We start from the raw sequence: 27,295 nt of genomic DNA, 5'->3' as shown, positions 1-27,295 counted from the left end.
TACTTCGCATAGTTCCAACTTAATATTTACTCCCTCTTCAAGTCTCGTCAGGGGATCTCCTCTGTATATGCTTGGTTAAGCTTATCTATTAATGAGGTAAAAAGATAAGGACTCAAAGCAGATTGTTAACTAAACAATTATAGGGATTTCTCTTGATTCCCCAGTCAAGGTTTTTCACAGCCATAACCACTTCATTATACATGTCTTTAGTTGCATGACTATTCTTAGCATGAATCTTCTACTTCTCCAATTTGAACTAGAGAACCTCTCTCGATACTCTATAGTAAGCTCTCTTAAGGTCCATGGAAACCATAGGTTGGTCATATTTTGGCTAGTTGTACATTTTCACCAAACTTCTTTTGGACAAACCTAACACTTAGTAGGCCATCTTGAGAGGCCTAATTCAACACCCCGATAGTTGTTTTTGAAACAGGGGACCGAAACTATCCAGGACCAAGGTGGTTCCGGTGGCCGGAGGGGTCTGGCCCCCTAGATCTCTCTGTCCACATCTCTGGCCTTTGTCGCGCCCATGCCTGCGGATCGCGAACTGTTATATATTCGATGTGAGGCTCCCGCTCTACTGGTTTATCAACGGTACTGGATAGTCCCTCTAGGGAGACTATTCAGGGGTTTTTGAGTCGCCACCAATCAGTTTGACGGTCTGATTGGACACCGATTTGATTCCAAATTAACCCATTCGGGTAAAGTTCGGATAAGGTATTGGTCCGCGATGATTCCAAATTCGGTTTCCGGTTACGTGTAGGGAAGAGACGTAATCTCACCCTACCCCGCCCGATAAATCGGTACTGTCGTACTTATACATGCTTGCTCTTATGTGTTTGTGTTTATTATTGCTTTGGAGAGTCATTAGTTGTATATATTCAAGCTACTGACAATGCTCACAAGGTTTTTGTCGTATGTTTGCCGAGATCACTATCCAGTGATCAACATGATATGATAGTTATATAATCGCTATACAAAGATCGAATATTAAAACATAATAATCACTCTCAATTATTTGTCGTTTATTTATACAGATCACTATTCAGTGATCGAGATAATCCGACAACCATTATCCAACAGTTAAAACCCGATAAATAAAAGAACGTCACATATTATCATCTTTATATAATTTTGGTGAAGAGAGAAAAAGCATTATATTTATTAAACGAATATAGCCACATATACTTTAGCGCTATTTATCGTTAGTTTATTAAAATTACTATCCAGTAATCGAGATAAACTTATCATATTATAATCGTTATACAACAATTTAAATCCGATAAATGAAACTAATTCATAAATTATTATATTCATCGGATAAAGATTATTATCAGAAATTAAATTAAAAACTAATTAATCTAACATTAATTTACAGGATGTAAAGTTAGATTAAATTAAACTAGGACTTAATAGCAATGTTCATATTATATGGAGAAGAAGGGAAACGGGCCATATGGGCTGATATCCATTTAAATTGCTAAATAGATCCAGGATCCATTTGAGTGCTGGAGGAGTATATTCATAAGATTGGAATTAGGGTTTCTATTTGGATGCTAGGGTTTGAGAACACAGCAGTCACCATTTTACCCATTTGCTCTCCACTCTCCTCCTAAATCTACTTCCGTAAGAGGAACAGAGCAGCAGCCATCCGGCCGGCCGTCGCCTCATTCAACTTCGACCGCTTCAGTCGTCCGTCGCCTGTCGTCGCCGCTTGGTTTATGTCCGACAGTCGCCGTCTCCTCCTCTTCTTCGAGAACAGAAACAGCACTTCTGGACGGCCGTTCCTTACTGCCCGAGCTTCAGTCTGCGCCGCTGCTGCCTGAGCATTCCGTTGTGCACCTGCTCGTCGTCTCCTCCGTTTTTGACGCGCCGTCTGCCCCTCCGCCGTATCGGCTCAGCTCCTGCTGCCACTGTTCAAGTCGTCTGACTCCATCTCGTCTCGCCGGCGGTGAGGTAAGGTTTTACTTTTCCAGATTTTTTGGTTTGGATCCTTGATTAAAAGGTTTTTGTTTTTATTTTGATTTCGTTTCTTTTCGTTCATCGTGGCTCCGCCGTTCACCTTCTCCGTCTTTGGTTCCGTCTGACCGTCGTCGTCCTTCATCGCTCGTCTACCGTCCACGTGCTTCTGCCGCCTGCAAGGGTTGTGGTTAACGGCAAAACAACTTAGAACAGTGTGGGACTGTGGTGATTTGAGATCGGAAATACCAGTCCTATTTTCTGATTCGTCCTCTCCGATGAACTCAGGTGAGTTCAGTTGTTTTTCCTTATCCTGATATTTCATATCAGTCCATTTTTATATGATCTGTGATGGTTGTTGAGTCAGAGTATGTCTTTTGCTCTTCGATGTTCTAACAATTTCTCCCCATTACCAGAACTGAGGCTTGCGGAGATTTATTTTCCAGAAGAGTTTCCCTTTCTCCGTCATCTGGTGACTGCTGTGGTAAGGCCTCCTTGAAGAACACAACAGGAGAGTAAATGTTATGTTAGATGTTAGGTTAGATTGGGTTAATTATTTTGCTCTTCTTTGATTTTCTGTTAATGACTTTCATTTTCCTGTAACAGCAAAACAATATAATGGAAAGTTTATTCCATGTAAATCGTGAGAGGCGAGGAGTAAGGTTCCAAGAGAGATTTGAATCAAGGGTTAGCATAAAATAATTTACATATAAATCAGTTCTAAACTTTAATTAATATTTACAATATGTAAACCTGCTTGATTTATTTATCAGCACAAATATATAATGTAATGTTAGTGGTATAGTAAAATATAAATGTACATAGTAAGATGATAACATATAGGGTTAATAAGAATAATAAGTGGTTAGTTAGTAACAGAAAATAAAAAATGCACTAAATAAACATGTATTTATAATGAAATGCTTTATTTCTGATATAATATATAAATTTGTTGAAATTTCAAATATTATCAGTTAAAGCATAAAAATGTCCCGGACAAAAATGGGTATCTACAGCCTTAATTAATAATTTTTATTTAGGATAGAACCTCAATTTATGGTTTTTACTTAATCCTTGAATGATGATTTTCACGGTTTATATTCCTAATTGTCTTTTGAACTTTAGTTTAGTCGAGTTCGGAGAGCCGAAGAGTATTAACTATATTTCCTTGAATTAGGAACTGAGGTTTGCAAAGTTCTGAATTTTCCATAATTTGAAAGTAATTTTGATGTGCAGGAAATATTTTGCTGCAAAAGTAATTTTCCATAACTGAGGTTTGCAAAAGGTCTTCCCTTTCCTTCATCTGAATACAACAATGGAGCAAGAGGAAGAAACCCTGGTTGATAAAAACTTTCCCCTCTTCTTCAAACCTTCCAGAAACCCTAATAAAATCCTTCAACCTGCTAAACCCCCGAAACCTGTCCAAGAGCCCGTAATTCCCCAAATTGAAAGAGAAAAATCCACAAACCGTAACCCCGATTCAATCACAGCCTCCACAGCTTCGTTTTCCGACCTAGGTCTCGCCGAATGGGCCATTCAGACGTGCAAGGAATTGGGAATGAAACGCCCCACTCCAGTTCAATCTCACTGCATCCCCAAAATTTTAGCCGGTAAGGACGTGCTAGGTCTAGCCCAGACTGGTAGTGGTAAGACGGCGGCTTTTGCGCTGCCGATCCTCAACCGTCTGGCAGAGGATCCGTATGGGATTTTTGCGTTAGTGATTACGCCGACTAGAGAATTGGCGTACCAATTGGCAGAACAATTCCGGGCTCTTGGGTCTTGTTTGCATTTGCGGTGTGCGGTGGTTGTTGGGGGTATGGATATGCTGACTCAGGCGAAGACCTTGATGAGCAGACCGCATATAGTTATTGCTACGCCGGGGAGGATTAAGGTCTTGTTGGAGGATAATCCTGATATCTCAGGTGTTTTCTCTGGAACCAAGGTAAGTAATTTTGCCTTTTAATCTCTGTTCTTATTTGTGTAATTGTTGAATTTGATCATTGTGAAGTCTTTTTTTTTGGGAGGAAATTAGGTGTCCTGTGAGATATTTTGATCTAGTTTTATTGTGTTCCATCAATAATAGAACAGAAGAATGATTGAAATGAATGATTTTGATAGGAAATATTTTTATCTAGTTTTGATAGGAGAAACTTGCGCTATGCCAAAGTCTCCATCTCCCTTTGGCACCCATATTTTCTCTTCTATAAGCATTGCGGCAAGTCCTACCTAAAAGTATGTTTAAATGTATGATCAAACCTAAGCCAATACTCGTTATCCACTTCAAAATCGGACATAAAAGTCCCTCAACTTTGCCTTTTACTAACATAAAAGTCGCTTAACCAATTGCCTCTCCAAATATCAGTTAACCCTCAATTGTAATTTTGTAATGATGATGTAAATGATATTCTAAGCAACTTTAATTCTTGAACTTTTTGGTTTGAGGTCATCTATCTGTTGGTTGGTTAGGATATAGAAAGTGGATGTTTAGAGAGATAAAGCTCAGAAAATGGTGATTTTGGAAAATCGGAAACTTGGTTCCATGGAAAATGTGGTTTTGAGCAACTTTTATTCTTAGACTTTTAAATTTTGAGATCATCAGCGGTCGTTTTCAGGTGGTGGTTATTAGTTGTATACTTATACTTATTAGTTCATACTCTGGTCAGCCCTTTTTTCTTATCCGGACTCTAAAAATCCAACGAGTCACCACTGACAAAATGTGGGATGTCTTGATGGAAAAGAAATTGCACCTCTTGCTTGAACTAACTTGCATGAATTTATGGTAAGAAAAGTGGAAACAAGGCCGGATATAATTTGATCATTATGAGCAATTCCTTCCCAACCGTGGGAAGGAGGGTTCGCATTAAACATATCTATCCGTGGCACAGCTAATCAGTACTCTGCGGTTTGCGTCTTTAGCAGGCCTATGGTCATGGTATAAAATATATTTTTAGAGGCTCATAAAGGTTCCTTCACATTTATTTTCGTAAGAGACTTTTGTGTTAGCAAATGGTAAAGTTTAGGGAGTTTTATATCCGGTTTTGAAGTTCAGGGTCATAATGAAAATAAATTTAAGTTGAGGGGCCATGGGTTTAATTGACCCATCACTTAAGCCAAGTGGATGTTCACTGGTCCAGGGGTGCGGAGGTTTATGTGTGAGTTGATTTCTCTTTTGTTTTTGTGTTTTCAGTTCCTAGTTTTGGATGAAGCTGATAGAGTTCTGGATGTCGGATTCGAAGAGGAATTACGAGTAGTATTCCAATGCTTACCGAAAAATAGGCAGACTTTATTGTTTTCTGCAACAATGACAAGTAATCTAGAGTCGTTACTTGAGGTTTCTGCTAACAACGCATACTTCTACGAGGCCTACGAAGGATTCAAGACCGTTGATTCTCTTAAACAACAATATGTTTTCATACCTAAGAATGTGAAGGATGTTTATCTTGTACACATTTTATCTAAAATTGAAGATATGGGTATCCGATCCGCGATAATATTTGTCTCGACCTGCAGGTAAACTTGCCTCTTATCCGAAAACTCTTGTCATTGTTTGTCGCTGTTTCTCATGATGTAGTCGTAGTTTTTCTTGTGTTAAAATCCCTGCAGAGTTGACTTCTGGTTCTGTTCGTTAGTTGATTATCCTGTTCCTTTTCTAGTATTTAAATACTCGTAGTTTCGGGATCTATTCGTTACTAATTCTTTTCTGTAACGTGGAAGCAGAACATGCCACCTCTTGAGTTTATTATTAGAAGAGCTTGATCAAAAAGCGACAGCATTGCATTCGTTCAAATCGCAGTCTTTGAGGCTTTCTGCGCTACATCAATTCAAATCCGGACAAGCTTCTATCTTAATTGCAACTGATGTTGCTGCTCGTGGTTTGGACATTCCTACTGTTGATCTTGTTATTAACTATGATATTCCAAGGTTATAATCGTCAAATATCTCCGTCCTTGTCCTGAAAAGGTCTGTGAATGGGATTTTAACTTTTAAGTTGTATCTATTGCAGGTTTCCTAGAGATTACGTTCATCGTGTTGGGCGTACTGCTCGAGCGGGCAGAGGAGGCCTGGCTGTAAGTTTTGTCACAGAGGTATATAAATGAAGCTTGCAACTTTTTCGTTTTTTCGTTTTGGGTTTTATATTACAATTTTGTTCTAATTCAAACAATTGAAGGACCTTTGTGCTGCTTGTATTTCACTTGCTTATGACTTAACTTTGCGATGTAATTTTTGCAGAATGACGTAGATCTCATCCACGAGATAGAAGCTGAGGTCGGAAAAAAAATGGAGTTATTCGAATGTAAAGAGAAGGAAGTTCTTTCAGAAATTACAAAGGTAAGATCTTGTACACGAACTACATACAGACATAGAAACGTGTCCTATGCGCGCTAAATGGTTAATTCCACAGATATATATATATCACTGAGGAGTAAGAGATAAAGTGGATCATCTTTTGATTATATATTTTCGCAGATTTATAAAGCCAAACGTGTGGCAACAATGAAGATGATGGACGATGGCTTCGAGGAGAAAGAGAAGGAACGAAAAAAGCAAAAGATGAAAACTCTAGCAGATAAGGGATTGCTGAAGAAGAAAGGTAGAAAGAGAAAGAGACTCAATTCCGCGAAACAGTAGATGAATGCTCGTAAACTGCTCGTGTGTAAGTGCGATCTATACTTCAATCCTGCATTCCCACAGCCTAAGCGCCTTTTCTCCATGGGAGCCAATGAGTAAACTTTGTCTTAGGTAAGAAATTTTCTTCTGATAATGCAGATATGAGAAATGATGATAGGCCTCGGAAGAACTGTATAATATGCTTCAGGTTTAATATCAATTGCAACGGATTCAAGCATGCGATTTTGATCTTTAAAAGGGTATATTTCAATGAAAATTCAAGTTGAGAGCTCAAATTTCTGTGTTCGTTTAATTTATCAATTGCAATGGATTCGAGTGTGACGATTTTGATCTTTAAATGGTATATTTCGATGAAAATTCAAGTTGAGAGCTGGAATTTCGTGTTCACTGTGTGACAAAATCGACGAATATGTCTAAATTAGTAAAATCAAGTCTTTTATTTCTTTTATCTAGTTTTTCTTTCTCAAATCTAATTAGGTTTGATAGGTGCAATTGGTTATCGTCTAATCTTGGAGTCATTATTCTTAATCAAAGTCGGAATTCGTTTTCCGACATCGAGAGAGGGAGGGGTGAACGGGTCCGATGCCTCTCTGGCTGTCGAAATCCTATTAGACAATAATTCGGCCTATTGATTGGGAGTGCTATGTGCATCCCCAAATTTGACGAACTAGATCCCCTAATTTGATATACAACTGTGACTGAGTGGATTTGTTAAATTCCAGCATGGTAACACGATTTACAATGATGTAATTTAGTTGACATGATTATCAATTTGTGTCTTTTACTCATAGTTGTCAGATTCGGATCGGACTGATTGAGTCAATTCGGTTCAATCAGAACCGGCCATATTTTTGGGTTGGAGGATGTTCAGTTGACCCAATTTCAATTGAGTGATTTAATCCAGTTAGATTCACTTATATGTGCTTTTTTTTAGAGGTACGAGGGTCAAATCTGATCTTAATGTTTTTAAATAAGTTTCAATTTAGTTCTAATGTATGAAATGTTACCATATTTCATATTTCAAAAATCTAAAATAACAATATATATATATATATATATATATATATATTATAGGCAACCTTTTGAACTTGAGTTAAAATTATATGCAATTTTTACAAGATAATTTGTGTATTATATATACTAACTTTCTTTACCGTTTGTTTTAATAGTGTATAATTCTTTTTATTATGACATTGGTGTTTGCAATGTGAAAAATGTCATGATTGTATTCGTTATAATGAAAAGAGAGGTTGCTAATACTACTTTTATAGAGTTGAAGGGACAAATGGATTGTCTCGTAAATTTAGAGGCAAAATGACAAAAAATGACAAGTTCGGAGGACTGCATATAGTTTATATAAAAATTATTATGAAACAGATATATGGAGTATATTATATATGGATTACACGATCCGAGTCGGAGAAATTTCACATTAAAATCTTTTTTTTCTTCTTATAATTGGAATTAAAATTCGTTGAGTAAATTACAATCATAACTATAATGTTGAGTAAATTAAAATCATATATTCAAAAAAAAAAAGTAAATTAAAATCATAACTGTAATTATAATAGGGTTGTTTATAAAAATTTATTCGCATTAAGTTTATTGGTTATCTAAATTATAGAGTAAAAATCAATTAGTCCATCATTCATCTCAAATTAGCAATGACATCCCTAAACTTTACAAAACTCAATAATTAAATAAAAGGAAATGTACAAAAATAAACCTTATGGTTATATCCATTTTCGAACGACATCCATGTGGTTTAAAAGTTTGCAAAGTGGTACTATGTACTTCATTCCGTTAGCAAACACATATCAAATTAACTAATAGTGTTAAAAGTTAAAGGAAAAAGAGTTAATTTAGTCCTTATATTTATATATTTTTATAAATTAACCCCCTATATTCAATAGGTCTTTAAAGTGCCAAACGTCTTGAGTATCACGATCGGAATTCAATTGATTTTAGAGAGAGAAATTAACAAAGAGGAGAGAGAAGAGAGAGAAATGAGAAATTAAAGAGAGATGGAGAAGATGGTATATTTGATTTTTATTTTTTATTTTGGGATTTGTTTGTGATAATTAGATATTAGGAGGTTAATTTATAAAAATAAATAAATATAAGGATCAAATTAACTTTTTTCTTTTTGACTTTTAACACCGAACTTATCCTCTCAAAGCTTTTCCGACGATCGGAGGGTCGGCCGACCCTACCCACCCCCTTGGCTCCAGGTAATTTTTTTTAAAATTTAACATCTAATCACATGTTTATGATCTGTTACTAACAATTGATAGATGACAAGATTCATGAACGAGAAGAAAATTTGTTAAATTATTTCTCAAATTGACTCAGCTTGACAATATTAGGAGTAAAATTACTATTGGCTGTCAAAGTTAGAGGAAAAACTACATCATTTTAAATATTAAATGTGCGTTTGGTATGACGTAATGCAATGTAATGTAATCAAACTTGTAATATAATGGAATAGTGATTCCATTACCATGTTTAGTTGATAAAAAAAATGTAATTACCATTACAATACTTACATGTTTAGTTAAATGTAATTATAAAATTTTATTTACACAATTAAAATCAACAAAAAGCATAAAAACGTGAAATATGAGAAATATGAATTGCAATTTTTTTCTCGTTATTCCTGTTTTTTTTAATTTTCATGTTTTTTTTCCATTTTTCGTGTTTTTTCTAGTTTTTTGTTTTATAATTTAATAAGAATTGTACATAATAAGTGGTGAAGCTCTTAGCCTGTGGTTGAGAGCTTACCTATGCCTTGGGAGGTTATGGGTTCGAATCACATCCGGGTCTGGTGGGGATTTTTCTTTCTTCTTTAATGTAAGCGCATTGTGCAAATTTTTTTTTTAAAAAAAAAAAAAAAGAAAAGAAAGAATTGTACATAATAAATATCAATATTAAAAATACAAAGGTAGTCATAATGGAGATTCATGTCTAATTTTTCGTGTTTTTTCTATTTTTTGTTTTATCATTTAATAAAAATTATACATGATAAATATCAATATTAAAAATACAAGAGTAGTCGTAATGGAGATTCATGTCTATTCTTTATGTAATGGTCATTACATCAATTTGTAAAGAAAAATTGAATGAAAAATTGAATGATGTATTTGTGATTCCATCACAACAAAAATAATATGGTAATCTAAGCATGGTAATGAGCTTCCATTGTAACGGACATTCCATTACAACATTCATTACGGTGTACCAAACGGGGCGTAAGGGTAATGGCTATAAACATTAAATCCTAGACCTGCTCACGGACCCGATGGCCCGCCCAGGTCCATAGATAATGGGACGGGCTTGGTCCGACTAAATTTCTATTCAGCCCGGCCTGGCCTGCAATTTATTCACATATATTTATATTATATTATTACAATTTATACTATATTTTCTTAATAAAACTCAAAAAAATGATGCACCTAATTGAGTTATAAAACTTATTTCATATTTAATTATAAAATTTATATGATTCAGTTCTATTAATAGTGTAATAAAACAATAAGCCTACTGTTTTCTCTGTTAGTGTGAGTTTAATATTTGTATAAGTCCCTCTATTACTATTTTATTTATATTTGTAATTTATTTTTAATAAAAATAAAATTAAAATTTATAAATATATAAAAAATAGTATAGACGGGTTTGGACTGGGTCTGGGATTAAGGATCTCTAATTCAGTCCAGCTCGGGCTGAGTCCGAAGCATAATTACAGGAATATCATAATTAAGTACAAAATTACAACTAAGTCCTATCACTAAACTTAATTCTTAATATATTATTATTCTCTATATATTATGATTTTATACCATAATTTAAAAATTATAAACTCCAATTCATAAATCATAAACCCTAGGAAATATATTGTAGACTTCTAATTTATAAATTCCAATCCTTAAAATATATTAAAAGTACTGATTTTACTAGTTTGACATAATCTAAAATTATGATTTGACATAGTTGTAAATAGTTTTTGAAATATGAATTTCTGTGTAATTTTTCCTATATTTATTTAAGACGAGTTGGGTTGGACCTGGCTAAGACTTTTTATTCATAAGTCTGATGCAGCCCGACCCGAGCCCAATCCGGCCCAACCCATGAACAAGTCTACGTTAGGGTATTTATGCACATTATCTTTAATTTCCATAGAAAAAAAAATTAATGAAAACTAATTACTCTATGGTGAATAAATAAATTCTACATGCTAATTAAGGTGCATCATGCTAATTTATAGATATTCTGAAATTTCAGAAATTTTAGAATTTTGAAAAATTCTAGAATTCCAGAATCTGAAGAATTCTAGAATTTCAAAAATTCTGGAATTCCAAAAATTTGAAAATTTTGAAAATTCTGAAATTCCAAAATCTGAAATTTCAGAATCTGGAATATCAAAAATTCTGAAATTTCAAAAATTCTGAAATTCCGTAAATTCTGAAATTTTAAAAATTCTGGAATTTCAAAAATTCTGAAATTTTGAAAATTCTGGAATTTCAAAAATTCTTGATGATTTAGATGATTACTACATTGTTGTTTGATTTTATAGAACATTACATTATTTGGACTAATAGTTTTTTACGTGTATGTTAATTGAAATTCAAATGAACAAATTTTTAATTAGATTTAGTTAAATGGGTTAAATGGGTCAACCCATGTAATCCATTTAATAAATGGGTTGGGTCATTTTGACCTCTATACAAATAGGTTATTACAACCCATTTATTAAATGGGTTGGGTTGGGTCAACCCATTTATTAAATAGGTTGGGTCAATCTTTTTAGCCATTTTGACACCTCTAGATGTGATTACCAGGGAACTATTGGAGAAGTCAAGGATAACTGGATTGGTAATTCTAGATTTAAAACAAATTTATTATATGTGAATCTCATTTTGAAGTTTCAATTATCTCTTGAGTTTTATAATGATTTATCTTGTTTGAGATCTTTCCAGGAAGTTGAGGAGGTAATGAAGGGACTTGATCCTAAAATGTTTGAAGATTTTGTCAAGCCATTCCAGATAAACTTGAATGAGGTACTTCTCTATCAATTCCAGTCTTTGTTGCATGGAAACAGAAGCGGAAACTGGGACACGTTAACTTTTGTTCTATTCAACAGTAGAGGGACTAAATTGTTTAATAATTCAAATATTTGAGAGACTAAACTGTTGAATAGAACAAAAGTTAAAAGACTAAATGATGTATTATTAAAATATGAGGACCAAACAGTGTTTTAGGTAAAAATGTAGGGTCTAATAAATTATTTACCTTTTCTAAGAAAAATATAGCTTGGAAACGGAAAAGAAACAGATACAAAATACGGAAACGCTAATGAAAAAGAGTGCCCTGTAACATAGGTTTCAGTAGCTATTCTGTTAATCTTTTACTAATGTAAAGTTGTCTTACCTCTCATCATCAAATAACTCCCTTTGATTTAAGGGAAAACGCGTATTTCCTAATTAATTCAATTTTACCGATTAAGCTCTTAGTTTAATGCATACATTAAGTCCATGATTTTTTTAATGGGTACATTAAGCTCTTGAAGCCTTGGCGTAACGGTAAACGTTATTGTCGTGTGACATCCGAGAGGTCATGAGTTCGAGTCTTAGGAGCGGCCTCTTGCCAAAAAAAAAAAAAAAAAGGCAGGGGAAGGCTTACCCCCAATACACCCTTGTGGTGGGACCCCTCTCCGGACCCTCGCTTAACGGGGACGCGTAGTGCACCGGGCCGCCCTTTATACATTAAGCTCTTTGATCAATTATCCTTGAACGTATTAAGCTTCTATCGGACGACCTAGTTATATGTGTCGTATTAAGCTTCTATTGGACGGCCTAGTTATATGTGTCATATTAAGCTTCTCTTGGACGGCGTAGTTATGTGTGTTTCAACTTTGTTCAGAGCGCATGGAACTATCAGCGTGTCACCGAACACATTAACTGTTTTACTTAGGAGAACAATGACATGCTGATAATTCCGCAAATGTTAAACAGAGTTTGGATCGCACACATAATTGAGCCGTCCAAGAGGGGTGGGTATAATGTGTTAAAAAATATTTCTCTAAAGGGCTTATTATATCCATTTAATTGATCAAAAGCTTAATGTATCCATTTAAAAGATATCAGAGCTTAGTTAAAATTGATAGATCGGAGGCTCGTGGGCTCAAAGATACGGGTTGCCTTAACCGTTAACTCTAATTTGCATTGGTATGCTTATTCTAAATCCTGTGCTCCCAATACGATTTCTTCCTTTAACCAGTGCTATATTTCTTCCCTAAATTTTGTAGGAGGGACCATTGCCTCACAATGATAAGTTGAGGTACCGGCCATTGGATATCTATCCCGCCCCACTCCATCGCGGTTGAAATTTCTGATATCGGCTTTTGAACCATTCCATCAATGCTTGAAGGCACCTGGTTGTTGTTGCTATGACTATACTTCTTTCCGGCATCAAAATTCCGGTTTCAAGAGTTACAAGAAGATGAAGTTGAATGGATATACATGAATTGATCTAGTGAAAAGTGGAGGAAATAGTTGAAAATCTTGTTAAGAAACGGAAGTGGAAGTCGTAAGGCATGGACAACCTTGCCTTGAGGATAAGATTTGCCCAAAACTATGAAACGAGGCACGAATGATTCGCCTCGAAGATGAGAGTTTTTTTTCTATAAATGTTTCTTTTTGTTACATTAATTATAGAGTTTAGACATCTTTTGTAAGAGATACTTTTGCCGTAATTTGAAATTGAATAATAATTCAAAGAGAATTTCGTTTTTGGTATTCGTGAACTCAACATAGTTTATACAATCTTGGTTTTTTGGCATTCGGCCGAATCAACAGAGTTTTTGGTATTCGTAAGATCAACATAGTTTATACAATCTTAGTTTTGGCATTCAGCTGAATCAACAGAGTAGTAGTAAAACTCGTATTCAATGTCGCCAATGCATTCCTTTCTAGTATTCGTATAACAACAGAGTTTATAGTGCTAGCTTTTTAATATTCATAACTATGAAATGAGGCACGAACATGCTTCGAGGATGAGTTTTTCTAACGTTTTTTTTACCCTAGTTATCAATAGAGTTTAAACATCTTTTGTAACAGATACTTTTGTCGTAATTTGAAATTGAATAATAATTCAAAGAGAATTTCGTTTTTGGTATTCATAAAATCAACATAGTTTATACAATCTTTGTTTTGTAGCATTCAACCGAATCAACATGGTACTAGTAAAACTCGTATACAATGTCACCACTGTATTCCTTTCTGGTATTCGTAAAATCAACAGAGTTTATAGAATCCTAACTTTTGGGCATTCAGCCGAATCAACATAATACTAGTAAAACTCGTATTTGACGTCTCCAATGTTTTCAGAATCATTATATGATTTGCAGAATCGAGTCTACATTGTACAATCAAACCTACAATGATTTATTTGTATAAGAATAAAAATACAGTTCCTACTGGATTAAGTGACTGTTGACAATAATCCAGGAGGAATTGAGCAACGTCTGGTTGCCGGAAAACACTAAAAATTCTATAAAAACCGTGTATGAAACTTAAATCAATTTAACATCGTGAAGCACCTCTTGGATCCGTCAAAGTTTGCTAGGTGGAAGTCCAATTGGTGCTTCTCTTGATCTCTTTTCCACAGTTCTTGAAAGCTGCTTTACTGCATCTTTTGGTCCGAAACGAGGACGACTCAGCCAAATTCCACCATCGACAACCATTGTCGTTCCGTTCACAAATTTACCTTCAAAATTCATATTGAATTATAAGTATTCTTCGAAATTCGAAATCAATAACATTAATGATCACTTAACTTCAAAATGTATAACCACAAAACTTCTGTTACCGCCTCAAAATAATGTTTACGAGCTCAAAATGGAAAAATCCAAGAATTAAAATTGTTTAAAACCACATTTACGATGAACCACTTTTTTTATTTTCTAAAATCATCATTTTCATTGCTTTCTCTCTTTACATATTCACTTTCTCTTTTTTAACCAAACCACATAAATGACCTCAAAGCGAAAAAGTTATTAAAGTTGTTCACAATATCATTTCCATCAATTTTACATTAAAAGTTAACTAATATTAAAGTGGTCAAAATTGAGTGACTTTTATGTTACAAATTGTAAAGGCCTAATACATCACTAGCTCCTTGAATTTGTCCATAAAAGTAGATTGGCTCCCCAACTTTGCTAGTGTCTCACTCGCTCCCTAAACTTATTTCATATCACCAGCTCCCAAAACTTGTCCATAAAAGTAGATTAGCTCCCTGAACTTTGCAAGCGTCTCACCAACTCCCTAAACTTGCTTATTCCGTAACAACTAAATACAAAAACCATAATATTAACTCTCGATCTTCATCCATTCAATTCAATCTCTCAAACATGCAACACTAACTCTTGTAATAGGTTGAAAGACAGGAAAAGAGAAAAAATTACCTCTCGAATGGATGAAGATGTATTTTTAGAATTTAAGTTTAATAAGTTTTTGTATTTAGTTGTTACGGAATAAGCAAGTTTAGAGAGCTGATAAGAAGTACAGGGAGCTAATCTACTTTTATGGACAAGTTTAGGAAGCCAATGATACGAAATAAGCAAGTTTAAGGAGTTGATGAGACACTAACAAAGTTCAGGGAGCTGGTGATGTATTAGGCCAATTGTAAAAGTTGATTGACTTTTATGTTAAGTTTTGAAGTATAGTGGTCATAATTTTAGCTGAGATAAAGTTCACTGACCATGAGTGTAATTTACTCTCAAATTTGAACGGGTCTAGTTTGAAAGTAAATTACAATCTAACGAGCCTGCTCGCGAGCTTCGAGCCAGGTTTCACTCTGCTCAAGCTCAGCTCATTTATAAATCGAGTCGAATGCTGAGCGGCTCGACTCATTTACAGCCCTAACTATGATCAATTTGGTAATATGCAAAGTAGAAATTTTTGCATTACAAGTCACTAACCTGCATCAGAAGTAAGGTAGAGAGCAGCCATAGCAATGTCCCATTTCTCCCCTAATTTATATAAAGGCTGGAATTGTTTTCTCTGGCTATTGATCTCATCCGGCACGAGTTTACTCATTCCAGGAGTGTCGCCGATCGGACCAGGAGCAATCCCATTTACTCTAATATCATAGTCTGTGCCCCACTCCAGTGCCAAGTTTCTACCAAGTGCATCAATGGCAGCCTATTTCAAACATATCTTTATGCTCAACTTCATAATGCCACAAAAACTATGGCTAAAACACATCACGGAACTTCATTTTCTTCCAATAAAAAGCTTAATACATCACTCGCCCATGTATTTGTTCAAATAAGTCAACTATCTTCTATATTTTGGAAACGTCTTATTTACCTCCTGAACTTGCTTAAAAATAGCGTATTGGCCCTCTGAAAGTGTTACGCACTTCAATTTGTCCAAAATCTTACCACGTGGACTTGAGGGGATCAATAGTTCATTTTAAGCAATTTCAGGGGTAAATAGAAATAGAACCTTTCCAAAGTACAGGGGCAATTCACTTTTATAGACGAGACGAACTAAGAATATATTAGGCCTTTAATGAAATCACTAAACTTCTTATTTGATTTTAATAGTCATTTCAGCCAATTTACTTGATGTTAATAAAGTCATGTCAACGAAATGTCTATATGGAAATTAAGTGTCATGTCTTACTTTTATGTTGACGCGTGTGCCACGTGGCAAATCACAAAATTTTCTTTTACAAAAAAAAAACCATATCTTTGTCCATGGTAAAGGTTAGTTGACATATAGTTAACTGTCTGCTCTGCCGCATCAACATTCTGATGAATTGTTATACATAAATTGGCCGAAATGACTTTATTGAAATCAATGTGAAGTTCGGTGATTTTATTAAAAAAAAAATAATTTCGCTAACCTTTCTGAAACAAATCCGAAACTACAATTTACCCAAAAAACTATGCAAGAAATAGAGGCAAACAATTTCACAAACCTTTGCGGCAGATACATGTACTTGATACCAGGCTGCTGTATAGTGCAAAGTAGCACTGATGTTTATGATTGATCCTCCGCCATCTGAGGCGCCTCGGCCGAGCCCTCCTTTCTTGATGTATTTAAGGGCTTCATGGCACATTGTGAAGGTGCCAACAGTATCAATGTCCATAACTGTAAATGACAGTTGAAAAAACAGTAGCATCTGTTAGGCCGTGTTCTTTGTTACTTAATTTCAGTATCAATCAGTTCAGTAATTTATCATTACTTATTATAATTATAATTATTTTTTTCATTATTATTAGAACCATTATTATTTTTATAAGATTTTTATTTTAATTATTGCTATTTTTAAAGGATTATATTATTATTTCAGTTTAGTTCAGTTCAATAGCATTCGATTCAGTTCAGTTTTTTTTCAGTAAAAAAGAACAGAGCCTTAGAGAGCTGTTCTTCTTAAGTACTAATATGTGAGTTATTGATTAGCATAATTCAGAGTTCCTTCATTTAAATTAGGGATAAGGTACTAAATAGACCTAACTTTTTTGGGGAAGTATCAATATGGGCTCCGCGTACAAAATAGGTCTGATGTAGGCTAACGTTTAAAAAATAGTACCAATTTAGACCTCCATAACGGAATGTGACATGTTATTCATATTACACCATTAAGTTCTGATTTCTCTACAATTGACAGAATTTAATAACGTGTCACGTTACGTTATCGACGCCTAAATTGGTACTCTTTTCAAACGTTAAGCATATATTGGTGCTATTTTGTACGTTGAGCCTAAATTAATAATTCCTCAAAAACCATAGTCCTATTTTGGTACCTTATCAGAGCTTTTGGTTTCATTATCAGTTCTTCAAGGAGGTTCAGATGAATCAGATCAACATAATAATAGAGTGCAGTCTATGTTGCACGGAAATGGACATCGGAAAATGTTATTTCTAAGAAAATTTAGCTAGGAAACGGTAACGGGAACGGAAATGGACACGTAACGCGGAAACGCTAGTGAAGAAGAGTTTCCATGCAACATAGAGTCCAGTTAACTTGACTAATTCCTAACTAGAACAATTTTCATGATGTTACTACCTATGTTGCACCAACACGTAAACGGATATGGACACCAACGTTATTTCTAAAACATAACCTTCATAAAATAGCCTTCAAACAAAAACAGGCACGGACGCAGACATGAAACGCTACTAAAGAGAAGTGTCCGTGCAACATACGTTGTTACGGTTGTCTTATTTTAGGTTATATTATTTAGGGTTTTTTATTATTTAAGAGTCTTTAAAATTTAGGAGTCTTTTATTATTTAATATTTATTATTTTATGTTCAGTTATTACTTATTATTTAGGTTAGTTTGTGTGTTTTTGCTGGTAGTATTTATTAGGCTTTTATTCTTTTATTTTTGGTAGAATCCTAAGGGTGGTAGAATCCTAATTGTGTAGAATCCTAATTGGCTAAGGATACCTTAGATGCTTAGGAATCTTGTACCTCTTTATAAAAGGGGATTCTTTATCGATCAATGGATATGCAGAATTTTAAATCAAAAATATCAGGAAGAGCCGGTGATCTCTTAAATCAAAAAATCCACCATCAACCGTAAGAAAATAGGTCCTTCAAAGAAGGACAGAAATACCGACAAAGGAATCCCAACTGATTTCTTCGTGGGAAGACTTGTGACGAGATCCTATTTGCGGGCACATAACATACGTTACTACTAAATGCCTGCTTGGTTCTCCTTTTTGTAGCTTTTTTTTTGTTGCTGTTTTTGTTTTACTCTAAACAATAACTATGAAGTGTTTGATTACGATTTCGAAACAGCTGTTGATAGCTATTTTAGAAGAAAATCTGCTAATATCTACTAAACAGTAGACCTGAAATCAGCTCTTAATCTGGTTTGATTTCCCACTACAGTTGTGTGCACAGATGGTTGATAAACCCGTATTATTGAGATGGGGCAGCAGGCAATGGATACCGTTCTCCCACCCGAGCCTGCAGTTGGTAGGCTGAGTCCCTCTGTCCAAGTGATTGAGCTGAAGCTTTGGGCATAGAGCGGAGCAAGCCCGGGGAGAGGAATAGAGTCCAGCAACAATGATCCAGCCTTTTCTTCGCTTAGGTAGTGAATCACCTACTAAAGAAAGAGGCCGGCCTGTACGCTGAGACTAATAAGGAAGGCAGTGGACTCTTTCATTAGGGTAGGGAAGAAGGGGCCTAAGCATGGCGGATGCCGTACAACTTGGCTAAACTAACATATCAATTTGGTTCACAACTTGGACCTTTTTTTTATATTAGTACAAAAGTAACTTATGAGTGTTTCGGTACCACGGATCATATTTTGACACGTACTTTTGAAGTATTTTTACAAAAAAAAAAAAAAAATTCTTACGTCGTGGAGTAAATGGATTTGCAAAGTTTATTATGAACATATAAGCTTAATACATATTTAGCCTCTCCAACTTGCACCCAAATGCACATTGACTCTCTCAACTTTCAAAACGACCTTTTTTTCCCCTAAACTTACTTAAACTGTCATAATAACTAGCCACTTATCGTGCAATACCACACACTCTATGACCCACTGGCAGTTCAAGCATGTTGAGGGAGCAGAAATGTTATTTTAAGGAAGTTGAGGCAACGGCAAGGTCGTTTTAAGCACGTTGAGGTGGCAGAAAAATCATTTCAAGCAAGTTGAGGTGGCAGAAAGATCATTTTGAAAACTAGGAGGGTTAGGCGTTTGAGTGTAAGTTGGAGATCTAGTTATGTAATGAGCCTAAATATATTATATGTAAGTACTTTGGTGGGCCTTGACAAGGAAAGGCATTTCGCGGAAATATATTGACATCATAAAGGACATGTATGAGGGAGTATGCACGAGTGTACGTACTAGTGTTGGGAAGACTGAAGAGTTTCCTATTACGATTGGAGTGCATCAAGGTTCCGCACTAAGCCCATTTCTTTTTGCCATCGTTATGGATGAACTAACAAGTTCACTTCAAGATGGTATACCATGGTGCATGTTGTTTGCAGATGATATTGTGTTGGTCGATGAGACGAAAGAAGGAGTGGAGAGGAAGTTGGAACTATGGAGACAAACTCTAGAATCTAGAGGCTTTAAGTTGAGCCGAAGTAAGACAGAATATTTGGAGTGTAAGTTTGGCGGCCATAGGAGTAGGGAGGCAGGGACAATCACCCTAGATGGGAGAGTTGTTCAGGCCTCGGATTGCTTCCGGTATTTAGGATCTATTATCCAAACGGATGGAGAAGTAGATGGAGATGTTGCTCATAGGATTAAAGCTGGTTGGTCGAAGTGGAAGAGTGCTACGGGTTTCCTTTGTGACCCCGGCATGCCTAATAGATTGAAGGGAAAATTCTACCGGACGGCAATTAGACCAGCATTGTTATATGGTACGGAGTGTTGGGCAGTGAAACACTGCCACATCCATAAGATGTCGGTGGCGGAGATGCGTATGTTGAGATGGATGTGTGGTCATACGAGAAAGGATCGGGTGCGTAATGAAATAATTAGGACAAAAGTAGGGGTCACATCCATTGAGAATAAAATGAGAGAAAATCGACTAAGGTGGTTTGGCCATGTGAGACGTAGAGCGCTTGATGCGTCGGTTAGAAGAACCGAAGAGTGGCAAAGGGATGTAGTGGTGAGGGGTAGGGGAAGACGTAAGCAAACTTGGAGGAGGGTGATCGAGAGTGATATGAGTTTACTGGGAATTGAGGAAAATATGGTAGTGGATAGGACGGAGTGGAGGGAGCGAATTTGTGTCGCTGACACGACTTGATTTCACGGTTTTTATATGATGGTTCATGTTAGCCGACCCCGAATCATTTCGGGACTAAGACTATGTTGTTGTTGTTTGTTGTTGGTTCTGAATCTATGTTGCACGGAAACAGATATTGAAATGGAAACGGAAACGGAAAAGGAACGGATATTGAAACGAAAACAGAACGGGAAACTTTATTTCTGAAAAAGATATAGCTAGAAAATGGCAATGGAAACGGACATGAAATGCAGAAACACTAACAAAGAAGAGTTTTCGTGCAACATAGTTCCGAATCAGATTCATAACATAAGGATGGTGGCTCCTGAAAGTCCACTTGATGAAGTTGGCAGAATTCTAATTAAACATAATTTTTTTGGGCCATATATGGATTCATAATGGGCCAATGTATCTGAACTATGTTTATATTTCTTATCCATCAATTTCGTATGCATTTCTATCAAAATTTGTTGACTCGTTACCAGAACTGAACAAAAGAAGGCATTGGCAAAGTTTTTTCAATTGCTATAATTTTGTTGTTCTGTTCAGAAACTATTTCGATATGGATTTTATACACAGAATTCATTTAATTTTCTAAATATCGTATCCATTCTTCGTTGAAATATCTGGGGTGCATTTTGTTTCATATTATTTTCTTGATAAATTATGGGTAATCGAAAGATTGTCTTGTTAAGTATTAATCTCATGAATGGATTGTGTTACCTTTTGGTTTGAAAAATGATTTTAATTGTTTAATCTCACTTTCTATTGGCAAAGTTTTTTCAATTGCTATAATTTTGTTGTTAAGCCTATCTCTGGAAAACGAAATATCTTAGCTGATTTTTTGAGCAGGAATGAAATTTTTTACATATAAGAAGAGTCAAACCGTATATAGAACCATTAAGATGACCAAATACGGGGAGCAGTACTCATCGCATATAGAAAAGAAGATATAGACAAAGAAACTCCTTATTCTCTTCCATTTGTTAAAGCTTGAATATGTCTGTAACTTTCAGTAATTATTTGTTTTTGAATTTCTATTGTCTCTTCTTGCTCTCTATGTTTTTTTAAACTTATGCTTATATTTTTTATATTTGTCTACCCATTCTGTATTAGAATTTATGACTAATGAAATGCAGAAACACTAACAAAGAAGAGTTTTCGTGCAACATAGTTCCGAATCAGATTCATAACATAAGGAGCACTTTAACTTGCCTGATTCCTAGCTGAAGTAGTTTTCAGAATGTGTTACCAAGTTAGCTGCATAAAGCAGTCTGATTTCCAAATACAGTTTGGTTTCAATCATCCCAGAGTTTCAATAACAGTAATTTTTTTGGATTTTTCCTTAAGAGCAATGCTATTTCTGAAGAAAATTCCTAAATTCCCTAAAAAGGGCGGCCCGGTGCCAAGTTTTTGGCAAGAGGCCGCTCCTAACGACAACAATGTCTACTGTTGCGCCAAAAATTCCAAACTTAATGCTAAAAAACCTGTGTTCAAAATTTCGGTTTTGAATGCAAAGAACCTAGTGATTGAATCACTAGGTTCATTGAGCATCTGACACATCCTATGTTGCACGGAAACTCTTCTTCAGTAGTGTTTCCCTCATTTCATATCAGTTTCCGTTTCCGTTTCCGTTCCATTTTCTTTTTCATTTCCATTACTTTCTTGGTAATACCGGTATCCGTTTCCTTTTCCATTTCGGAGCAACATAGGACACACCTTTTCCAGTTGATTATATTTCACGGACAGGGACACTGGAACCCGGAACGATATTTCTAAAACATAACCTCCATAAAATAGCTTTCAAAAGAAAAAGGACACTTCCACGGACAAGAAAGGGATAAACCCTAGTAACTAGAAGTGTCCGTGCAACATAGCAGCATCTGATACTGAACCGTGAGAGTTCTTTGCAATTGAAAACAGCTTTCCAACCTTCAAACTGGCCTTATTCAAAGAATTTTCTTCAAAAAAAGCATTATTTTGAGAAAAAAACATCCAATTGTTTTGAAAACAAACCTGTTCTAAATCCATTTGGAGATAAATCCTCAGGTGAAACAAGAAAATTTCCAGCTGCAGAATTAACCAGAATGTCAACCCTCCCAAATTGTTGAAAAGTTGACTCCAATACTCTTTTCGCATCTTCCTGTTTCCGTACATCCCCAGCAAAACCAGCAGCCTGCAAGTTCAACAGCAAAATCAATGGCTCAATTAGAATCACAGAACCCTAAAATCAATCCATGAGTTACTAAAAGAGAGCTAATCCAATCCAATCCATTAGATTTCATGAAAAATTAAGACCTGGAAATGAACTCCAGATGGAGAATCTCATCCAAGACAGGAATTGCATACCGGAATTTGAAGGGATTGGAGCTCGGAGACGGCAGAATCCAGGGCTTGTTTGCGTCTGCCCATGATGGCAACAGAGGCACCATGTTTTCCAAACTGTGTTGCTATCTCAAATCCAATTCCTGATCCACCTCCTGTTATTAGAGCAACCTTTCCTCTCAATATATCTGCTTTAAATGGAGATTCCATAGCTCTCTCTCTTTCTCTATCTCTGGAATTCTTCAACAAGAAAAACTGTTTCTCTCACTTCTTCTCAACTTCTCTACAAGAAGACGAAAGCTAGAGAGGTGACTACTTCAACACAGTGGCACGTGGTATCCGCGTGCTTTTTAGCTTTAGGGAATAAAAAATGGGATAAATTAAAAAGAAGGATAACTCGTACATTTTAATTAGGGCGAGGGGCTCATGAGCGGTTTGATGGTCGGTTCGATAAAAGCTCGGTTAGACTCGACTCGATTTATAAACGAGTCACTCGTGAATATAATTTACTGGTTCGGTTCATAAACGAGCTGATTTTGAGCAGGCCAAAACTCGCAAGCAGGCTCGATTAGAACATTTATGAACAAATTTTAGTTTTGTAGAAAACTATGTTCATAAATATCTAAATTTAATATTATTTCATTTATTATTAGATGAGTTCATTCACAAACATAATAAATGAGTAATAGACGAACTATTTGTAAGCATTTTGTTTATTTATTTACGAATTTTGCTTGTAAGCTTGTTTATGTACACAATTAAAGAGTTATTTGCGAGCAAACTTCACAAATATAGTTAACGATTTACTCACAAATAATTCATGGTTAGATAATTTTCTTAATGAACCAAATCCAAAGAAGATTAGGGCTCGAAACAAGGTCGAAGCTCGGCTCGAGCTCGTTGAGCAAGCTAAAGCTCGGCTCGGGCTCGAGCTCGTTAATTTTATAGCGAGTCGAGCTTGAGCAGGTTAAAGCTCGGCTCGACTCGATTATATTCCTAATTTTAATCATTTTTCTCCTTAAAACATCTTATTAGCCCATACAATGCCGTTAAAGTGGTATAAGACACCCTTGTTTTACATGGTAGTGTTCTTATGGATCCTGATAATCATGTCAATTTGATCATTCACCATTAAATCTAGGTTGATTAAGAAACTTATTATATAACTTTCCTAAGTTGCAGCGACCAAAAAAATCTGAGCCAAACATTTATCTATCCAACCAGGGGCGGAGCCAGCCCAGGGCTCGGGGAGCCGGAGCCCCAGGCCACCGGCTCCGCTCTCTAGTATTGGTCGATTTGTCTCTTGTAGCTCCTCTAAAATTAGTATATATTAACTATATGTAGTATTATTTTAATATTTAAAGATAGATTAGATGGTTAAGGATACGTACTCTTATTTGAGAGGTTTTATGTTCAACTCTTTCCGATATCATTTTTTTTAAAGTTTTTATTTATTTTAACTTTATTTTTTACTAATTATAAAAACATGTTGCCATTATTAATTAATTTAAATGGACTCTTTATTTTGAATTTATTTTTACATGTTTACTATTAAAAAAATAAATATATTTAATTTTCCGTTAGTTTAATGCTAGTTTTTAAAAAATGATAACATTTGTACAGTTTTAACACATTTGAGGCTAAATTTTTTTGAAAATTTATCCTCAACCACACGGCTAAAATTAGCCCCCAAATCTAAATTCCTGGCTTTGCCACTGTATCCAACCATAAGATAGATCAATCCCAGTGGCAAAATATAGGATTACTCGATTGGGGAGAGGGGCAAATTTTCACGTGCGTTCGTAAATTTTTTTTTTTTTTGCTAAATTAAACTTGTTCAATTTTTTTTTTTTTGTATATATGTGTGTTATAATTTGAGTCAAGAACCAATTTTTAAGTATTAATATACAATTTCTCAAAATTAAGCTAGATTTTGTTTAAGATTCCTAACATTTAAAAAAAAATTGGATTTAGAGAGGGCCGAATAGGTAAAAAAATTAAAAATTTTGATTTTAGAGTTAATAATTTGGATTTAAGGAGCGTCTAACAGGCAAAAAAAATTTAGAAATTTAGGAAGGCCTAACAGACAAAAAAAAAATTAGAAATTTGGATTTTGGGAGTACCTGATAGGTCCAAAATACTAAAATTTTATAGGGTGGGCAAAAACCAGGATAAACAAGTAACCGAACCGAAAACTGGTAATTCGAACCGGAAAAAGCGGTTAACCAAACCTGTGGTTTTATTTTAGGGTTGAAAAAATATACTGATTTTGGTTTCGGATTGGCTCCTCCTTTGAGTCTATTAGGTTTGCTCATATTTATAGGGAGCAGAATCGTGTTGCGGACCGTCTTGTGATGGAAGGGCACTCTAGTGTGTTGGGTCTTTCTACCTTTTCTTCCTCGGGTTGAGCGGTTTTTTGTTTTTTTTGTCTTTTCCTTTCCTACAAAAAAAAAGAACCATGGTTTACGGTTAACCGAACCCTTTAATATATATATTTATTTAAAAGAAAAAAAATATATATATATATATACTTTTTTTTTATTTGATGAAAATGCTTATAACTTCGTTAGATTAAAACCAGGGCTGGCCCTGGGCCTTGATTTTTGGGGCGCAGGCCCAGGGCCCATGAACTCTAGGGGCCCAAAATAATTTTTTTAGTTTAGTATGTATATTAAAAAAAATTATAATTATTAAAAATATAAAACCTACCGTTGTGTGCTCTTCTTCTTGCGTTTTCGTTCCTGCGACCGCGGACTTCCGACTGCGTATTCTTCTTCCTTCAAAGCTTTTATCTTCTCTGCTTCCTTCTTTTTTCTATTTTGCTGCTGCTTGCCGTGACTTCCGTTTGCATCTTCTCGTGTTTTGCCTGCTGCGCTTTCATTTGCGTCTTCTCCTTCAAAGCTTCTGTCTTCTCTGCTTCCTTCTTTACCATGCGTTTGTTTCTCTGGTAAGTAAAAATGAATTTATAATTTATTAGTTCAAGTTGTTTAATGATTTTGATGCTTTTGATTTGCTGTTCTATGATTTTGGTGCTTTAATTTGATTTGATTTGTGTTTTTAGATAAGTTTGATGTTTTAGATAAAATTGATTTTTAGATAAATTTGATTTGTATTTTTATATGATTTTGCTGTTGTATAATTTTGATTATATTTAGATAAGTTTGTTTTGAAGATTCTAAAAAACTGTGCACATGGTTCCTATTTTCATTGTTGAAGATTCTAAAAAACTAATGCACTTATTTGTCTTGAATCTAGTTGCTTAGTTCCTGCTTTCTATGCTTCTTGGTGTGTTTATTTAAGATTTTTGATGTTCATCATGCTATTCTGAGCTTAGAATCTTTTTTATATCAGTTCTCTAGGTTTCTAAAACTCAAGCTCCTAATGATTTAATCTCTATCTCAATTTAGAATCCTTATTAGTAGCCATCATAATATGTCCTGCTAATGTGGTTAAATTGAATAAAATTATAGAAACAAGAATTTTTTGACTAACAAATGGGAGTCAAATGTTTCAAACTTACCTGCAATTGGCAAATTTGATGTTAGGGGTGTCTGATTCGTGTAAATATTTTCATGTCCTGTTAATTACTGAATTAATGTCAAATGAATCAAATCTGTTAGATAAATAATCATTATTCATTCTGACTTGTTAAAAGACTATCTTCAAGGTTTGGAAATGAGTTAGAAAATGAAGAATATCAACATAGACACCGTTCTTTAGTGGTTTAGAACAATTTTGATATTGTTTAGCATATTTTGAAATTGTACACTTAACAATATTGATTTTGTTTAGCATATTTTAAAATTACATCTAAGTGTTTGGGGGTTGTTAGGGGTAACCAATCTAGTTGGAATGCCCCAAAACTTCTATTTCAACTTTAAAAAAAAATTATTCTGAAATTTTTTTTGTATCAAAGGGCCCAGATTTATTCTCTCGCCCCGGGCCTACAAAAGGTCAGGAACGGCCCTGAACATAGCCAATAGTTTTGTCTTTGATTTTATTTTCCAGATTTTCATTGGATAAACATGGTTCAACACTAAGTTCGAGAAGTGTGTAATTATTCATGTTCAATCCAATCCTAACTCTGATTAGTATAACATTTTTCCTCATTTGTCTTCGTTTCTTTATTATGTAAAAAAGTGCCATAAATTTTCGGAATGTTAAGACACATGCATAGATTCAAATAACTCATCCAAACATAGAAGGCTAAGAAGGAACAATCTGTTAGAAATAACGCGAAAAAATAGTCTATAGAAAAATATTGATGAGCAAAATAATTAATTAAAATAACACCAGTAATTTAACGTGGTTTCACCCTTATAGGCTACGACTACGACCAACCTCGAGATTAAATTCTTCAACTATAAAATAGTAGACGTACAAAGATGGTGTTCTCTATACACTTTCTAGAGTTACAATGAGATAAAACCAAAATAATAGCACTCAGGTGTTCCTCAACAATACTCGTAAATAATTATCTTATTATTTTGTCTCTCCCCCGAAATAATTATACTACCCTTTCAACTCTCAAATACGCTTCAACGATTTTCACTTTGCAGCAAAAATCTACCAAGAATATATGCATAATGGCCTTTATATATTCTTGAATGCCATTAAT

At 34.9% G+C, this 27,295-nt stretch overlaps 2 protein-coding genes across 7 annotated transcripts; one reads left to right on the top strand and one right to left on the bottom strand.

The window, feature by feature from the left end:
• The first annotated feature begins 1,544 nt into the window (after nt 1–1,544).
• LOC136226444 (DEAD-box ATP-dependent RNA helicase 36-like) lies at nt 1,545–6,863 on the top strand. Of its 6 annotated transcripts, none has more exons than XM_066014968.1 (9): nt 1,545–1,951; nt 2,176–2,247; nt 2,376–2,443; nt 3,196–3,901; nt 5,147–5,469; nt 5,677–5,880; nt 5,963–6,044; nt 6,190–6,288; nt 6,427–6,863. In XM_066014968.1, exons 4-9 carry the CDS (start codon nt 3,275–3,277, stop codon nt 6,586–6,588), a joined length of 1,497 nt encoding a protein of 498 aa, XP_065871040.1. In that variant the 5' UTR covers nt 1,545–1,951; nt 2,176–2,247; nt 2,376–2,443; nt 3,196–3,274; the 3' UTR covers nt 6,589–6,863. The 6 variants fall into 6 exon arrangements, with proteins under 6 accessions (XP_065871040.1, XP_065871033.1, XP_065871011.1 ...); XM_066014961.1 differs by having other exon boundaries at nt 1,545–1,956; nt 2,143–2,247; XM_066014939.1 differs by having other exon boundaries at nt 1,545–2,247; nt 6,427–6,613; nt 6,727–6,863.
• Nucleotides 6,864–13,930: 7,067 nt separating this feature from the next.
• Nucleotides 13,931–22,971, bottom strand: LOC136226436 (peroxisomal 2,4-dienoyl-CoA reductase [(3E)-enoyl-CoA-producing]-like). Its single transcript, XM_066014920.1, has 5 exons — nt 22,702–22,971; nt 22,369–22,528; nt 16,570–16,742; nt 15,563–15,785; nt 13,931–14,349 (listed from the first exon to the last, which is right to left on the bottom strand). The coding sequence occupies exons 1-5, from the start codon at nt 22,885–22,887 to the stop codon at nt 14,195–14,197; spliced, it is 897 nt and encodes a 298-aa protein (XP_065870992.1). The 5' UTR covers nt 22,888–22,971; the 3' UTR covers nt 13,931–14,194.
• Between the last annotated feature and the right edge of the window lie 4,324 nt (nt 22,972–27,295).

The sequence above is a fragment of the Euphorbia lathyris genome, chromosome 1, assembly GCF_963576675.1.
Source record: "Euphorbia lathyris chromosome 1, ddEupLath1.1, whole genome shotgun sequence".
Classification (NCBI taxonomy): domain Eukaryota; kingdom Viridiplantae; phylum Streptophyta; class Magnoliopsida; order Malpighiales; family Euphorbiaceae; genus Euphorbia; species Euphorbia lathyris.
The sequence above is the reverse complement of the archived record's forward strand: the minus strand, read 5'-3'. Positions and strand labels throughout refer to the sequence as shown.

What these genes read in the sequence shown, in the direction of transcription:
- LOC136226444 (XM_066014968.1), top strand. Translation starts at nt 3,275, where the DNA reads ATGGAGCAAGAGGAAGAAACCCTGGTTGATAAAAACTTTCCCCTCTTC. An exon ending in GTGTTTTCTCTGGAACCAAG is followed by an intron (nt 3,902 to 5,146) that starts GTAAGTAATTTT and finishes TTGTGTTTTCAG; the next exon opens with TTCCTAGTTTTGGATGAAGC. An exon ending in CTGTAAGTTTTGTCACAGAG is followed by an intron (nt 6,045 to 6,189) that starts GTATATAAATGA and finishes TAATTTTTGCAG; the next exon opens with AATGACGTAGATCTCATCCA.
- LOC136226436 (XM_066014920.1), bottom strand. Translation starts at nt 22,887, where the DNA reads ATGGAATCTCCATTTAAAGCAGATATATTGAGAGGAAAGGTTGCTCTA. An exon ending in TCCAAATGGATTTAGAACAG is followed by an intron (nt 16,743 to 22,368) that starts GTTTGTTTTCAA and finishes TGTCATTTACAG; the next exon opens with TTATGGACATTGATACTGTT. An exon ending in TACATGTATCTGCCGCAAAG is followed by an intron (nt 15,786 to 16,569) that starts GTTTGTGAAATT and finishes TGTTTGAAATAG; the next exon opens with GCTGCCATTGATGCACTTGG.